General features: G+C 43.9%; 1 protein-coding gene across 1 annotated transcript; it reads right to left on the bottom strand.

The window, feature by feature from the left end:
* Positions 1–2,348: 2,348 nt before the first annotated feature.
* Positions 2,349–16,286, bottom strand: slc22a13a (solute carrier family 22 member 13a). Its single transcript, XM_056292696.1, has 9 exons — positions 15,912–16,286; positions 15,675–15,778; positions 15,432–15,586; positions 13,689–13,857; positions 13,477–13,597; positions 4,767–4,861; positions 4,255–4,469; positions 4,051–4,159; positions 2,349–2,559 (listed from the first exon to the last, which is right to left on the bottom strand). Exons 1-9 carry the CDS (start codon positions 16,284–16,286, stop codon positions 2,349–2,351), a joined length of 1,554 nt encoding a protein of 517 aa, XP_056148671.1.
* Positions 16,287–18,141: the final 1,855 nt, after the last annotated feature.

Genomic DNA, 18,141 nt, shown 5'->3' with positions numbered 1-18,141 from the left:
TCATACCTACCTCGCTCCGCGCAGAGATGTTATCTCGGATACACACAGGACACAGGGGCATGGAGAAATGCAAGCAGAGAGCCCGTGAATAGTGTTGTGGCCTGGAATGAACAAGCAGATCGAGGAGATGGTTGGACAGTGCCCCACCTGTCTCACATACACACCTGTCGACAGCTTCAGATCACCAGCCCAGCTGCTCGTGAGTTGTCGTCTACGCTCAATTCTACCCAACACACACCAGCAGCTTCAGCCCAAGGTCGTCAGTCACAGAGACACACATGCCAGGAGAGTCCAACGTCAGCTGCAGAAGAAAAGGTACTATGACAGGTCAGCGAAGCCGATGTCACAGCTGCACGAAGGAAAACGCATCAGACTCCAGGAGCACGGCTGTTGGAAACCAGCAGTTGTCATCCAGCCAGCGGATACCAACAGATCCTACCACGTCCGCACAGCTGTAGGACAGGAGTACAGACGAAACAGACGTCACCTCCTGGACACAAAAGAAACACACACTGACACTCACACCAACACAGGCACTGACGAGAACTAAGGTCAACTCACAATTCACAACACACCACACATCTCACACGCAGCGGCTGAGACAGCCTCAGAGACTGTCCCCTACCAGACAAGGTATGGACGAGCAGTGAAGCCCAGAGAGGTTCTGGACCTGTAATGTACAAGGGTGTAGGCGGATCGCTGCCCTTATCTAAAAAAAAAAAATTATTGTAAATGTTATTGTAAATGTTCTTGTGATTTGTAATACCTTCGTAATACCTCTACTTACCGTAGTTTAATATGCGTACAGTAATATTGAATGACTGATATTACCTGTTTTATTAAGAGTATTGACTCTATCAGTGATTACTATAAAATATGTTTTCTTTCGTCCGGATTGTTCATGTTTGACAGAGGACACGTGCTACTAATGTTGGGTGTCTAATGTTTGATTTCAATTTCTTAAGAAGGGGGATGTAATATTCTCTAGAATATAATAGCCCGTTTGGCTATAAGGATGTGATACAAGCACTCCTATTGGCTGTGAAGTTAGCTGCAAGCTGATTGGTCCATCTGACGCATGAGGACGCAGGGGAACCACATAATCGTCAGTCTATGTTTAGCACTCAGACACGTCACTACTGCGGAGCTAGCTACTGTATGATTGTAACCGTCACCGTTGAAATAAAGACACGGAACTATAAAGTCGTCATCGGATTCCTCCAAACTGACGGAAAGTCAGACACCCGCCCTAACCCTAACCTTAACCTACCCAAACAACGGAGGCAACGAGTACTTGCGCATGCTCAGTTGACCGTTCTCTGCATCGATGGGAATAGCCTCTACCCTACTACATGCCTCCTCCGATACATGTGGAGTCGCCAGCTGCTTCTTTTCACCTTTCGCCAGGGGGACGTAGCGCGTGGGAGGCTCACGCTACTCCCCCCGCCCCCTCCTCCGAATAGGCTCCCCGACCGACCAGAGGAGGCGCTAGTGCAGCGACCAGGACACATACCCACATCCGGCTTCTCACCCGCAGACACGGCCAATTGTGTCTGTAGGGACACCCGACCAAGCCGTAGGTAACACGGGGACTCGAACCGCCAATCCCCCGATCACAGCGGCTAACTCACTCGAAACATTCACGTCAATACTTAAAAACGGTTTTAAAGCTTACTTTACAATCATTTGTCTGGTCCACCAACAGCTGAAATAGTGCTTGGTGCTATGTAACGTATTATGATGATGATTTTGCAGAATTTTTCCCAATCATTGATATATATCATGATATCTGCTTACATATTCAGAAATAACATATTTAACAGTTCAAGTGAGGTTCATCACACTGAAATGTTTGGTAATGTAAACCAATGTAGCAAATTCAGGGGGCAACCGCGGGAACCGCCGCAGCCGGGGCGCAAACCCACATTTATCGCACCGCGGGCGACATCGCTAACCGCTCGACCACAGAGTCCGCCCCGTTAGCCATGGGCTAACGTGTCCACTTATCCATGCACGTTACAATACAAACCAAAGCTAGCATCCAAATAAACTCTCTTCAAATATCTCAGATCAGGCCATAATTTCTCATTATCATTAATCTGAATATATTTTTGTTTCTGGTGTTTGTCGTTTTAATTTATTGTGTCTTTTCGCTGTTTTCCCTTAAAAATAAGTGTGTGTAAAGTGTGTTCGGACACTTCTTCCGTAGTAATACACCATATATAAGTTCTGGCTTGACCTGACTCGACTTGACCCGTGCAGTTGCAGGGACGCTGACTGTGTGACCGACAGCGCTGCTCAGCTGTCAAGATGCTCGAGCAGCGCAGCAGCAGCAGCAGCAGCGTGTTTTACCTCTTTCCCTCCGCCTCATCCATTGAATCGGGCAGCTCCGTTCTCCTGGTCTCAGGAAGCAGGAAGACCAGGGCACCACCGACCATCGACAGGCTGCTGAAGACAACGGTGGGTATGGCCCAGTGGAAAACAGCCAGCATGTTGAGCGACGGGGCCAACAGCCCTGCAATTCTGGTGGCGATGGCCCCTAAACCTGAGGCCGTTTGTCTGATAGGAAAACACAGCGTAATGCAGTGCAGCTTCAAACCACAGTAAAACTGGGTTACAAATAGTCCTCTGTGTGGATGTTGAATGCACCTGTTTGGTATTTCACAAAGCGACATTAGCAAGTTAGCCAGATAACTGTGAAAAGGGTGTTGCAGTGTCCTAATGGTATTGATTTGATTCTGTGCAGCCAGGTTTGGGGATCTGATTTGGTAATATATCTTTACTATTGCTGCTGAAGGGCAACATTCAGCAAGCTATTGCATTCATTTTTCGAAATTATCTGGCTAACTTGCTGATCCTGCTTTATCAAATACCATCCAGATGTGATTACAGAGCAACAAACATATTGCTTAACAAGCAGCAGCGGTGTTTTTGCTTTTCGGGGTTTATGGAAAATAAATCAGTCTGAATAGTTGTTGTCAGCACTGTTCTTACATTTATCAATCATTGTATTTCAAGTTGCCCTTGGGTGATTTTAATATTTCTGACAGAAACTCATTGGTAATATAAAATAGAGCATAAAGATAAAACTGTAACAGCCTCAGTCATATATCTTAATACCCCCGCCCCCCGCTTTTTTTCTCTCTCCCCAATTGTACTTGGCCAATTACCCCGCTCTTCCAAGCCGACTACCACAGGCCTCCTCCGATACATGTGATGTCACCGGCAGCTTCTTTTTACCTAACAGGAGTTTCACCAGGGGGACGTAGCATGTGGGAGGACCACGCTATTCCCCCCCAGTTCCTCCTCCCCCCCTGAACAGACACCCCGACCGACCAGAGGAGGCGCTAGTGCAGCGGCCAGTAGGACACATACCCACACCCGGCTTCCCATCCGCAGACACGGACAGTTGTATCTGTAGGGACGCCTGACCAAGCCGGAGGTAACACAAGCCCGCTACGCTACCCGGACGCCCCATATATCTTAATATATGAGTGTTCTAAAAAGGGGACATTTAATCTCAATGAACTATGAATAGGATCTGAAAATCGACCATGAATACCATCACTTTCTCGTCATAAAGTAATTGAGCTTCAAAAGCTGTTTTTGTACGAGATGGAAACACATCAGCATCCAGGGCTCAAACGGGCCAAAATCTACCCATTAGAAAGAAATGTTAATCATGAAGCAAATAAAAGGAAGCTCAATTGCTTTTTTTTAAACTAAAAAAGACTGAACGAAGAAGGTCAACGTGAATATATCCTTCTCTGTACTTAGCTTCAACTTTTGATATGTGTTTGCTAACTTTTCTCAGTGACGGGTGTCGTCACATCATTTTACCATTCACCAGGGTCAGACAGCAAATACAAATCCAGACACTCTTGACACGGACTTGTTCCCTCACAGGCTTCCCTGGAACGTATTTTAAGGTGGTGATCATGCTGATTTCTTTGTAAAAACCATAAGGGTGTTATGTAAATCCTGTGGCAAGGTCTGCCCAATTGTCACTATGATAAAGGCTGGAAATGAGCTGGGATACCTGGAACCTACCGGAAGGATGTTGGAAACAGCTCCTGAACATAGATATTGCATATGGATCCTGCACAGTTCATAAAAACGCGTCCTGCTGTGGCTAATATGGTGACAGCAATGGCGGTACCTGAACAAGAATAGCGCAGTGACACATATGGTAAACAAACACTTTATATTCATTCCTTAAATGTTGTGTCTGAACATGTTGTGTCTGAACATTACCTTGTGGAACAGCTAGGGTTAAGATGCACAGCAGGCCACCAAACAGAAGGGTACCCATTAGGGATAATTTTCTTCCCACCACCTCTAACAGCCAGATGCAAATAACGTGAGCTGGTAATTCAGTGAGACCGAAGATAAGCTGTGTCAAAAAGATGTCCAGGCCAAAGCTCCCCACATTGAATGTAAGGGAGTAGAAGGAAAGGTTCAATGAAAACCTTGGATTTTTAAAGAAAAGGCATGTGTTAGTAATAAAATGGATGAATACAACACTACCAAGCCAAAAAATAAAAAATAAAAAATCACTTACAGTATTAATTAGTGACTAATACTTAATAGCTATTGCTACTAGCTATTAACAGTCAGGACATCTCTAATTGTTATTTGTGATAACTATTAGTTATGACAAAATAAAAAGTATCTTGTAGGGTTAGTTTCATTTTGCCATCTAAATTGTATTTTCAACCTTGTTTGATCATACAACTTCATGTGAATAGTTTGCGAGTGTAACTTACCATGCTAGTGTTAAAATGGAGAAGTACTTTCTAAGCACTGGGGATTTGATGAGACTTTTTACACCTCCTTTCTCCACAGGTCTCTCCTGAGCCATCTAGATGTATTATTTAATTTCATTATTTTGGAATGAAAATATATACAGGGTTAATACACACAATCTCCTCGCTTTTAAAGGAAGTTTCATTTGTTCATTAATACACAGGATCTGATGTTAGATCCCTTTTTCTGATAATTAGTGAGCAATATTCAGAAGCACAGCTCAGCAAACAACTTCACGTACTTGCCCTTATGTTAAAAAGAGGGGATATCAAGCAGTGCCGTCATGAATCTCCATAAAGCCGGCTCTAAATGGCTTAGTTGGCTACCAAACTGTGACAACCACAGACTGCCCATGTGAGTATATAAATGAGGTTACCAAGCAGACCCCTTCGCTCCCAGATGTTTTATTGAACTAGGCCCACAACGTCTCCAGACGGCTCAACAATGAGTTCTGGCATTCCAGAACCAGCCCCCTCCATGCCCACATACAAAGATCCTCCACCTACCACTATCTTGCAAGTGAATTTGATCACTTACAAGAGTCCCACCCTACTTGTATCACCACCACCGGCTCCATACAGGTCTGCCCTGTCACCAACCCCGCAGGGTTCCCACTCTTTTTTAGAAATCATTTTCCAGGACCTTTCAAGAACATTTTCCATGATTTCTGCTTGGACAGGCCTATACGTGACAGCCATTGCTCACAGAAGGTCATATTATTCAGTATCAACTATCGGTGGAAGCCTCAACAGTCTCTAGAAGCACTGTATAATTTCTGGCTGATCACTAAAACACAACCACCAAACTTCAAGCACTAATGTGTCATCTCAGTGGCTGTAGCAATATGAAATCTCAGCTAAAAACTTATAAAATATATGCAATCATAGCGGGTAAAATTTAAATTTTATAACCTAACTTTACAATTTCCCATGACCCAAATAACATTTCCAAGACAATTTTATCAATTTCATAATTTTCTAGGTGCTTTCCATGACTGGAAAACTAGTCTATACATTTCCAGGTTTTCCATGATGCATGGGAATTCTGCCCCACTGGTACTGATAAATGCATTCTCAGTGACAGAGGTTTTAGGTATGGGCCTCCTAGGTGGCCACCATGCACCTCTCAATACTTTATATTGTTTTGAAATTTTCACCTAAATTGATGGGGATATATTGCCTGGGTCCAGACCTTTGAATCCACCCACTCCACTGAGTTGACTGATTATTTTTGGTCTGGCATTGGGCATAACGGGGGTTTCTCGGTTGAAAAAGCGATTATCCAATGAATGCTACAGGGGGATAACAATTAGCCAATCAGCGCTATGGGGGGGGGGACAAACACCACTGTCAAGCTGTTTGTTGTCAAGCGTTAGACGGCAGGTTTTCTCAATATCACTCAACATCATAGTAGCTGGTTTTTACTTCGCCCCACTCTTTTTTTTTCTCCCATTTTCTCCCCAATTGTATCTGGCCAATTACCCCACTCTTCTGAGCTGTCCCGGTCGCTGCTCCATCCCCTTTGCTGATCCACCCGGGGAGGGCTGCAAACTACCACATGCCTCCTCCGATACACGTGGAGTCGCCAGCCGCATCTTTTCACCTGACATAGTCCATGGGCCAGACGATATTTCGGTACACTCAAGGTGGCAAAACTTACTTATAATTTTTGAAAGGATCCATGTCTGTAGATGATATTTTGGTATGATAACCATTCCTGAGTGGCAGCTGTATCACAGTTATCAGCTCATGAAGTTAACCACCCGCTAAACTAAATTGCATTTTAGACACTGGTGCATATCCTGGTTTAGCCTCATGGTCAGGATATTTTTCAATGTTCTATAATATTGTCTTTGGTATCATTTTAAAGGGGACCTTCTTAGCTTTCATTCAAGCCCTGTTGTGGATATTTCTCACAAATATAGAGGTCACTTGAGCTCTTCAACCCGTCAATAACGCACATCTTTCTGCAATTTTCACCTAAACTATATACTTTCTTTTAGCCCTGTGGCATCTAGGAATATCAGGGACACAAAACACAAAAACTGGAATACTCACAGGACTGTAAAGATTCAGAAAATGTATAATATACCCATACTATTTCATTGTGTGAGGTGATTGTGAGTGAGCCTTAAATGAGAACTAGACCAAAGCCAGTTAGGTCACAAACTGGTCTCTATACATTTGTTTAAATACACAATCAAAATACATGATAAAAAGGAATACCATAGTGAGGTAATGAACTATTTTAATATTTTAAACAACATTGACATTTACATATACTTAGTCAATGATACATGTAATCCCATATCATTTGTGGGTATATGTAATGGTAATGGGTAGGGTAATGGGTATATGTGAATATGGTTACATTATTGTTATCAAGCTCTGGGTAACCAAGTCCAGAATCAACATCCTGTGCATCAATAGACTACTACCACAGTAATACCATCAGAATCATCACACTGTCATTCATCAAACTGCTCGTTTCTCTCATCATCTGACTCCCCAAGTTCAAAGTCCAGTTCTGGACCATCCTGCTGTTTTTGGTTACTGCAGGTCTGTAACCTGCACATGTCTGTGCATGGAAGTACATTTGACAGGCACATGCAGCTTGGCATTTTGCATGAATGCACACACTTGCATGTTAGCATTTCCAAGACCACATCTGGTGCAGGTGGGGAGCGCATCCAGTAAATGGCCAGCTTGCCTTCATCGTCTGTCCATCCATACTCAGTAGGGCTTGGCACCACAGGGTTAGCCTGCAGACAGCACTTCCATATTGCTGCCTGATAGTTGGCTCGTTGAACATGCATAAAGAGACAGTCTCTACATGGTGGCAGCTGGCTGGACTCAACCTCTCCCCTTTTGGTGCAGAAGAGCTGGTAACGCAGTTTGTTCGCCTCAGCAGTGCTGCTATTAGCAACATACATCCGACAGGTGAACTGCTCAATTTTCTGGAACAGCTCATCACTCGTATTCCATGTCTGTCCCAGTTGACTAAAAGTCTCTTGGCAGGAAGTGTGCTTTCTCACTATCTTCAGGGCATTCAGCTTCCCTCGACCAGCGAATGCACTGACAGTGTCGCAGCCTGTGAAGTCATGTAAGCCAATTAGGCTGTCACAGATGCTGTCTCCAAGTGAACTTGCCAGTTTGGTGATGTCGACAAACTGTGTGTGGTTCTGAGTCCCACACTTCTGGTAGATGGGACAGGTGATGTCCTTCTGGAAGCCAATACAAAGCACCATGACATCAGTGTCCTCAGCTGTGATGATAACTGACTTTGAGCCCGCATTTGCTGCATGCAATGCATGCAGGAGCAGACGGGTGTCAGCTTCTTCATGTATGGAGTGCAGTTCTGCTGCTTCCTCACACCCATCTTCTGTCAACTTGTAGCAGGTTTCCTCACAGGTCATGTACAACACCTTGCCATGCAGCATAGCTCTGTATCGTGGGAGTTTCCACTCTTCCACCAGAAACTTGATGAGACTGGTCTTGTTGGAGGAACTGCACAGAAATTTTCTCCACTGCTGGACGTGGTGTCCCCCTGCAAGATTCTTGTACTGGAGAGTGATGTCTCCACCCCGGTTCAGTCGTTCAGCATCTTTGATCGAAGTCTGGTGATAGACATCAAAAACAACATCAATCCTCCCACTCTGTGCTCCCTCATGGAGGACCTGGGTCAAGGCTGACTCTGCCACCTGTGCAAAGGTTTTGTTGTTGCCATTCATTTTTTGGACCAGGCTCATCCCATCAATGATGGAAGTAGATGGGATTGGGATGTCTTCTGCAGGAGATACATTCTTTTCAAGCTCTCTGGCAAGTGCAGCCTTGTTTGTTTTTCGTAAGGACCCATCAGCATTTGCCAGTGCCCATGGTAGTGGGCCCAATGGGTAGGCAAGGACATCCTTCAGATTCACCTTCCTGCTTTCAGCCACCAGGATCATGTGACTGAAAAGGTTTCTATCTGCCTTCAGAACCACATCCTGTGCTTTCTTTCCATGAGCTTGTTTTGTGCTGACATTGGAGAATGTTTTCAGACTTTGCTTGGTCATCTTGTCGTGGAATTTCACAGGTGGTGGGTCTGCATCTAACCTTGTTTGCTGGAATGCTTGGTAGGCCTCTTCTCCTTTCTCAAGAGCTCTCAAGAGATCTATGGTCACATCAGGTGGAGCCATGTTGCCAGTGGAGAGGCTAACCAAATCAATCTCATCAGGGGACATAGGATTGAGCCAGTTATTCTCCATAAGGTCCATGAGAGACTGGACATCTGCTTCATCTCTCTTGATCCTTGGACTCTGTAGATCTGGATGAGACCATTTGCACCTGCCTTGACCTGTCAGGTCTCTCAGCTGTCTGAGGTACATGCTTCTATACTCAGCTGTGAGATAATATTTGGTCACAGCTCCTGGCTTCAAGCTGAATCCCTTTGTCCCTCCAGCTGTTTGGGTGTCTTTGTTCACCGTTTCTTCTATAGCTTGGTCAACAGGGATTCGGCCAAAGGGATTGGTGGAGCCCAGTTGGACTGAGAAGCCTCCTTCCATGAATTCTGTGTACACATCTGGGTGTGTGATGGGCAGCTCAGACATCTGGGCGTAGTAGTAGGGGAGGTAGCGTGCATAATTCATCCTGTCATAAGCAAAGCACCATGGGATCATTGCTCGAATGCTAGCCAAGTGTAGCATCCAGTCTCCCTCTCTGGATGCTCGGATGAGCCCCAACAAGATTTCAACCATGTCCAAATAGGACATCCACAAGTTCGAGAGGCTGCCATTTCCACCTCTAAGGAACTCACGGTAGACTTCAAATAGATCCATGATGCGTGTACAAGAGCTGTTCTTCAAAGGATGTTGTGAGACTTCTTTCCCAAGGCTGTCAATGGTCTTCAGTGTCTCATTCAGGTGAACCATGTCATTCCTGTGAGTTTCTTCCAACCAGGACAGGAAACCATTCAAGGTCAGTCGCATGAGAGCCTCATACAGGAGCTTGTGTAGTCGCACTGCCCTGTTGTACTTGCGGCCATCCATAACACCAGCAATTGAGCCTTCTGCAATCATGCCAGACTCAATGCAGAGGTCTTTGAGTCCAGCATCTTGGTAATGCTTTCCTATTATTGCCAGCAGTGTGCAGATGGTGTGGAATACCCCAAGCCTAACGATGATATCATGGAACTTGTCATGGTGTTTCCATGTGATCTCGACAGCCTTCGCATACAGGGCTTGGTCAAAGACACAGACAATCTTCCTCAGGCCTAAGCACTGCATGATGCTCAGTGACTGGTTAAGCACCTTGTTGACAGTAGACATTTGTGTCGCTGGAGCATTGATGGTAGGCAGATAGCCTATATTGTCGGGGATGACCGTCATCTCTCCTCGAGTCAGGATGTTGAAGCCTGTCCAGCTGCCGACTGACTGTTCTTCTTGTTGTGACATGCGTGCTAGGACCCAAAGAAGGTTTTTCTCTCTGGCAAGCTTAGTATTGGCTGCAGTATCGGCATCTGACTTTTTGTTTTGGGAACAGTGGGCATGGGTTGGACAGGAAGTGGGTTGACTGGCTTTGCTTGCACAGCAATCCCATTGACTCTGTGAGATGTTCCCTCACTTCTGACAGTTTCTTCAAGACGGTCGATATTGTCCCAGGCTAAAGTTGTGAATATGCCAGGATGGATGTTAGCTGGAAGGGCAATGCCACTCCCTGATGATGAGAGTTTCTGGAGACACAGGGCAGTGTTGATCTCTTCCATCTGTGAATAGGACACACTGTGACCAAGTCGGTTGAGGATGTTTATCAACTCTACATTTCCTGTCAACGATTTGACACTGAATGGCAGAACAATGTGCTTGGAAGGCTTGGTATTTCCACATGTCACTGCATATACTATATCATGGCCAAATGACTGCAGAAGGCACTGCACTCTCTGGGATGCATGATCAGGATCATTTGAGCCTGTGAGTAGAGAGTACAGGAAGATAATGAGCGACTCTGGAATGGTAGGACATTCTGCTTCTGGTTTGACTTCAGGCGGCCAGGTTTGAGGAACATCTTGACTTTTAATGTCTGCTCTCAATTTGATGGCTGCTTTGGCTATAACATCTTGTGCACTGACACTTTTCAGGGTCTGCAGCTCCCTTTTGAGAGACTGATTTTCTTTGGCAAGTTCCCTCATGGACAAGTTATCGGGATAGAGGAGGAATTTTCCTTTCTCATCAGGGAATATCTGCAAGGCTCCAGCAAACTCACTCTCCAGGTTTCGCCTTATGTGCTTCTTGGTTGATTCCTTGACTTAGGCAATGCCTTGGGAGTTCATTGAAGCTACCAGTCTAGAAGAGAGATCAGTCATTGTCATCACTTGAGGATTGCCAAAAAGCTCCATCCTGATGAAGAGGAACAGCTCATTGTATGCCTTATTCACAGCAGCTTCATACTGGGCTGCAGCATCATCATCTTCATTGCTGGCAACCTCTCCTTTGGAAACCTCTTCTTTGGTGTAAAGTCTATAGCATGACCTGTGGTAGTGCCCTTCAGCTGCTACAAGGTCTCTACTCACAATGGCTAGGATTCTGCTGTCCCTTTTCTTTGTGGCTGCACTCCTGATCTTTGCATCAGCTCGCAGTTCTCGACACTGCACCAGTACTTCTCTCGTATTCTGTCTCTTGGAATATTTGCTGTTTTTCTGACAAAATATGCACTCTGCATCATAAGTCCTAGATGTACTTGGAGCATGTCGAGCTACTCTCTTAGATTGTTTCTCTTCAGCAGAGACACAACTTTTCTTTTCTTTTGCAAGGAGGCCATCAAGAATTTGCTTCATAGTGAAGATACTGCGACACTTTCTATGGTAGTAGATTGCTGGAATCTGTCCCTCAGGAATGTCTTTTGCCAGTTTCAAAACTGGTGCATGATTTCGTATCTGAGCTGCCCTGAGCAGAGTTCTCCATGAGTCGACACTTTTTAGTGAAACCAGCTTATCTGTATCATCAGAACAGTGGATAATGCACTCCACCCGTGGGCGCTTTGGTATTGGGTAAAAACTTGCTTGTTCACCAGTGGCCATATTCAGTCAGTTTTCACCTGCCACATACAAACAAATACATGTAACTTAGGTGTATGAACACTACTAAAACAAAGTTTACTTTGCTTCACCAGCGTCATATTACCATTATTTATCTTACATAGCCACAAATAGATACATTACCTAGTTGCTATGCAACAGCTGTATTTTGTCCACATGAGGCCGCTAAAATCAACACAAGATGAAAGTTCCTCGTAGCCACTTTAACTAATCATATTAACATATACATTAAAAGAACATGCTAACATTATGGGAAATTAGCTTACAATCTTCTCCAGAGTGAGACAAGAAGATAGATACCAGTTTCCTCTATATGTGTTTAGTAGAAAGCTATCTGGCTGCACGTTAGCCTAGCTTAGCACAATGAATGGAAGTACACAGTACTGGTTATCCTTGGTTGTTGGCCAACTAAGAACTGTCCCAGAGTTTAAGCTAGGCTAATCAGTACCAGGGGTGTTGAAATGCTATATTTGTAAAAATCTGGGCAAATACACAATCGTGAGAGGCACAGAAACAGGTTTCTTGAAAGAAAAATGAAATAGCTGCTCATTTTGGAAAGGTTATCATGTATTATTTTACTTCTGTTAGTGTACCAAATAAAATGGCACCAGTGAAGTTGTGTCACCTTGGGTGATATCGATATCTGGTCTGACCCATGGACTAACTGGCTTTGGTCTAGTTAGTTTCTTAGTAATAATGCCCTTCTAATTTAAGGTTCACAATCACCTCACACAATGAAATAGTATGGGTATATTATACATTTCCTGAATCTTTACAGTCCTGTGAGTATTCCAGTTTTTGTGTTTTTTGTCCCTGATATTCCTAGATGCCACAGGGCTAAAAGAAAGTATATAGTTTAGGCAAACATTGCAGAAAGATGTGTGTTATTGACGGGTTGAAGAGCTCAAGTGACCTCTATATTTGTGAGAAATATCCACAACAGGGCTTGAATGAAAGCTAAGAAGGTCCCCTTTAAAATGATACCAAAGACAATATTATAGAACATTAAAAAATGTCCTGACCATGAGGCTAAACCAGGATATGCACCAGCGTCTAAAATGCAATTTACTTTAGGGGGTGGTTAACTTCATGAGCTGATAACTGTGATACAGCTGCCACTCAGGAATGGTTATCATACCAAAATATCATCTACAGACATGGATCCTTTCAAAAATTATAAGTAAGTTTTGCCACCTTGAGTGTACCGAAATAGGAAATTTTGGGCTCTGGCCCATGGACTAACAGTGAAGAGTTTCGTCGGGAGGACGTAGTGCGTGGGAGGATCACGTGAGAGGAAAACTAATATGTTGGTATGGCTATGCATCAGTATCGGCTTAAAATTACATCAGATTCAGGCGAATACATTGGCCTCTATTGATTGGTTAGGGAAAATCGAATTCCCCCCCCACACACACACACACGGAAATCGGTTAGAGCCGAGGCAGGGAGGCAGGCTGAAGAGCTCAGACTGAAGATGGAAATGGAGTGTAACGGCTTGACAATTCTGTCTAGTATCAGGCAGGAGCATATATTCAACATTAAGTGTAACTTGGATCCTCAACCACAACCACTAGGAGGGGAACTTTACTTTGACAGTACATTTTCCAGCAGCGAGTCTGGAACGGTGCATCTGTTGACTGCCGCCACCTTGAGAATCAGCAGTTTACCTTCCTCTGCCCTTCCTCTGTCCATCAGCCACCTGGCTGACTCTGGAATAAACCTGATACAACAATGGGTAAAATGGCACTTTATGACGAGCCATGATTTGTTGACAGAGCACTTTGGAGTCAAGATATGTGATAAATGCTCACCATATGTACATAGCAACCACGGCAAGGGGTGCTGCTGTGACCCACTGGGCTAGTCTCCAGTCCCGGATGAAGTAGACCAGGCCAGCGAGGATACACTGGCCACTTGCACCAAATATCTGAGTCATACACGTTCCATATGACCTCTTGGTTACTCCGACCCATTCGGTGGCTGCAAGGAAGAATATTTCATGTGTGATTTTAAGTTTCATGCATTTGTTCAGAAATCCTCTTTTTTTTTCTTGCACAAAATTAAGCTCCACAAAGAATCAGTTGCAAACTCTGATGTCAACCCGTTGCTAAAACCCACTGGTTTTTACTCTCTCAGAAAATGACTCAAAAGTGGGTTGTGAAATTAATCTTCAGATAACGGCTTCGGTAAATGATTTTATGCTATGTTTTCATTTTTAAGATGTTTCAAGCCAAATGATGTTTGGCTAATAATTCTGTGGGTCACATTTGATTTTTTTTCCCCAATTATCAAGAACGCAACCTGATTTTATTAAATTATTTCCCCCTCCAGTCACATAATCTCATCAAATTTATACAAATATTGAGCTTAAAGGGTTTGAATGTGTACAAATACCATGCTTGTAACCAGTAGCGCACCATGAAATTTCAGTCAGGGCCTTCAGTAACAAACTGCACCCCCCCCCCCACACACACACACACAGACACACAAACACACACAAATTTCTCATAAAGGTGTCAGTGCAGCCAACATAGCCACATACAAAATACAGTATCAATCACTATACTGGATCAACACCAACAAGACAGCTGATCTTATACAACCACAATGCACATGCACACCACATGGCACAAAAAAAACCCAACCAAGTTTCCACAGTTAATGTAGTGTTCACCACTCACGTGCGCAACTTCAGCAAACTCAGTAAAGTATAGCCACAATATTATCAGTGCACCACCTTCAGTTCAATAAGAAAAATGTGCAGACCAACGTGGAGTTGAAGTTCCACTTCACTTGAGAGACTCGTGGCAGCCTACTAGCAAAATTCATCTGGTAATTTAGTCTGTATAAAAGCACCTGTAAAAAAATGCAGATAATCCTCCCAGATTTGCAAAAAACACTAAGTAGATCGACAACAAGATCATCAGTAGCTGGGAATGCAGCCATCGCCCTTAGTTCTCTCACAACCCGCCAAAGGCTCAAGCTCAAAGTTGATGATGACACCGGGGCTAGCACCGATACACCATAGTGCCCCTGGGGCTTTCTGTCACTACACATCAAAATTTGATTGGCTGATGATACGGTCACTCAAAGCTGAAATGAGTTTGCAGCTTTGGGCTTCAATGAAAGGCTAGCAATGCCACTAGTGCTAGTCCAAGGAGCTGTGGTGGGATTAGATGACACAGGAAATCCCTGCTCAGCCCCAGGAGAAAACAAGTAACTGCATTCAGACACATTTCAGGCACACTTCACTTTAACTACGAAAAATAAATTATGGTTTTGATTTTGTCAGGGCCAGCAGAGAAGGCCCTGATGGCCCTGACAACCCACCACAGCCTGTAAATATCACAGTATTGAAATTTTTAGACATCTTCAGATTCTTATTTAGACATTGGTAACATTCTTGAGGGTTTAGCAGTCTATGCCCTGGATTAATTTGACTATATGTGTAAGTTACGAGTAAATTGCTTCACATTTGGAAAAGAGCCATCCCACTAAACAACAGCAGACTTATAATTGTGTTTTCATCTGTGAGCTGATGAGGCACTCCATACCGAGTAAGATGCAGTTGACTCGAAAACCTCCGTATCCAACGCCCACCATAAAATGTGATGCAGAGTATAAGTAGAAGTTTGGACACAACCCAGTTGTCACAGTAAATATGAACATAAGAACCACTGGAATTTGATTTGCTCGTTTGCGGCCGAATCTGGAACAGGAACAGAATCACTGGTTATTACTGAAGATAATGCACAGACTGAGCGCATGTGTGCTTTTACTACTTGAAATACACGTACGATTCAGCAAAAGGTCCGAATAGGAGAGAACCAAGAAGAATACCGGCCATCAGCACTGATTGTGCCACTTTCACAAAATCAACATTCTGACAGGCTAGATCAAACTGTAAAAAGAATAAAGATAGCTGATGAAAATAGCTTGTTAATGAAAAGTATGCTAATTGTAAAAAGGAACTTGTACAAAAGGGTGAATGTCTATAACACACCATTCTGCAACACTTACTCAGCATAACTTACATCAGTGACTATAGTGGCCTCGTACATGGTCTTGTCGTACACCCATCCATTCTGGCAACCTGTGGTCTCATTAAGTCCATACGCTCTGATGGTGTCAATGTCCCAGTCCACTGGGACAAACATCAGACACCTACTGAGGGCCCCATCCTGCTCCCGGGGCAGGGTCAAGTTCAGCTGCTCCTCTGTGGTTAAGTTGGGACCTTTTCTAAGGATCCAGTCTGTGTTGCACCGTCTGTCTGGGTCAGACTGAACAAAAATCAAACTGGCAAAGTGAAAGGGCATGATAAGATTTGGAAAACATAATGCAAGAAGAAGGAGCTTCTGGAATAAACCAAATTCCCCAATAGTGTTAAGGACCTTTCCAAAATCCGACATGTTGAGGGTTTTGTTTATGTATTATGTCGAACCTCTGTTGAATGAATCACATTTAAACAATATACATCAATGTTTAACCACTGTGTTTTATATTTCAGTCATAATGAGTCAGCGGATGAGCAGATAAGGATCCCCCCCCCGTATGAAAGTGAACTAGATATGACACTTCTTTACCGTGATTTGTAAGATATTTCAAAATATAAGCTGTATATCACATGACTTAGTTTATTCACCAGTATTTTTCTATTTTGGGTGGCTTTAATGCAAGCCCCAATACAAGTGTAAAACAAGTACAATGCAAGTACAATGCAAGTGGACTCACAAAGTACTACAGTACTTTATGAGTCCACTGCCTTGTTTTAATAAGTAACTTCAGTGTTTTCATTTTAATTCTGTAATTCATTGCTGATGTCACAGAAAGTTGAAACAGTCTATCTGGACACATTTTGGGCGGTACAGTGGCCCAGTGGTTAGCGCGCTCACGGCTTGCCTCACAGCAACCAACCTTGGGGGTGGGGGGAGGGGTCATCCCAGGTTGTCCTCTGTGTGGAGTTTGCATGTCTTCCCCGTGTCTGCGGTGGGTTTTCTCCAGGTGCTCCAGTTTCCCCCATCATCAAAAAAAAAACATACATGTTAGGGTTTATACTCCTATCCGTGCCCCTGACCGAGGCAATGGGAAAGGAACAAGAGTTGATCCCTGGGAGCAGCATGAAGGCGGCAGCCCACGGCTCCTAGCTCACAGCTCACAGCTAGGATGGGTTAATTTGCAGTAACTGGATTTCTGCAAGAGGATTAATAAAGGAAACTTAATTCTTAATTCTTAATTATTGAGAGAAATATTTCATCACTTATCAACTGACTGCAGGTATCCCCACTGTTTTGAATTGTCGTGTTTGGTGTAGAGGATTTGTATCCTGTGCTAGAAACATTTTCATTAAATTTCATTGAATACAGGGGCATAATGACTGAAAACAACGGTCGGATTCATATGCAAATAGGCGTGACCACCAACTAGAGCAGGGGTCAGGAACCTTTTTGACTGGGAGAGCCATAAAAGCCAAATATTTCTAAATATATTTCACTGAGAGCCATATAGTATTTTTAACGTATAATAAATTAAATATGTCTTACTTTTAATGCGACTTCTGGTGCTGCATGGTGCGTATCGAAGTGCCGCTTTATATTTGACCGTTTCATCGATGCAATTTTATCATTGCATATTAGACATACCGCAGATCCTGCTCTCTCCACAAATGCAAATTCCTCTGTCCACGCAGCCTGGAATGCACGGTAATCATCGTCTTTTTTTCTTTCCGCCATCTTTTCCGTTACAAGGGTTGAAGCGGATAAACTAGTTGGCTATCTGATAAAATTGATTTCTTCACCTTTACAATGACCCGGACATGCTCGCGAGCCATTGGTTCCCGACCCGACCCACGGGTGACCCGTGACCCGTGAAATTTATCTTCAAAACTAATTTCAGTTTACTTTAAAATGCCATATATGGCTCGCGAGCCATAGGTTCCCGACCGCTGAACTAGAGTTTTTATGGCCATGTGTACTATTCAGAGGATTGTGGAATAGTTGCAATCACAGCATTGTAAAATGGTGACAGATAAACTCTTAGACCCTCCTCCCCCCAGTCAGGGACGGTCGTTCCCTCTTCACATAGATGGCCTCTTTGACTCCCCATTCAAACCAGCGTTCCTCCCTATCAAGGATGTGCACATCATCATCCTTGAAAGAGCTAGCGCACGCGTCAAGAAGGCGTGAGTAATACACATGGCCATTGTAACTCTGGTTAATGGTCATGATAATTTGCATATGAAACCAATTGTTATGCCACAGTATTGTT

The sequence above is a fragment of the Lampris incognitus genome, chromosome 14, assembly GCF_029633865.1.
Source record: "Lampris incognitus isolate fLamInc1 chromosome 14, fLamInc1.hap2, whole genome shotgun sequence".
NCBI lineage: Eukaryota > Metazoa > Chordata > Actinopteri > Lampriformes > Lampridae > Lampris > Lampris incognitus.
The sequence above is the reverse complement of the archived record's forward strand: the minus strand, read 5'-3'. Positions and strand labels throughout refer to the sequence as shown.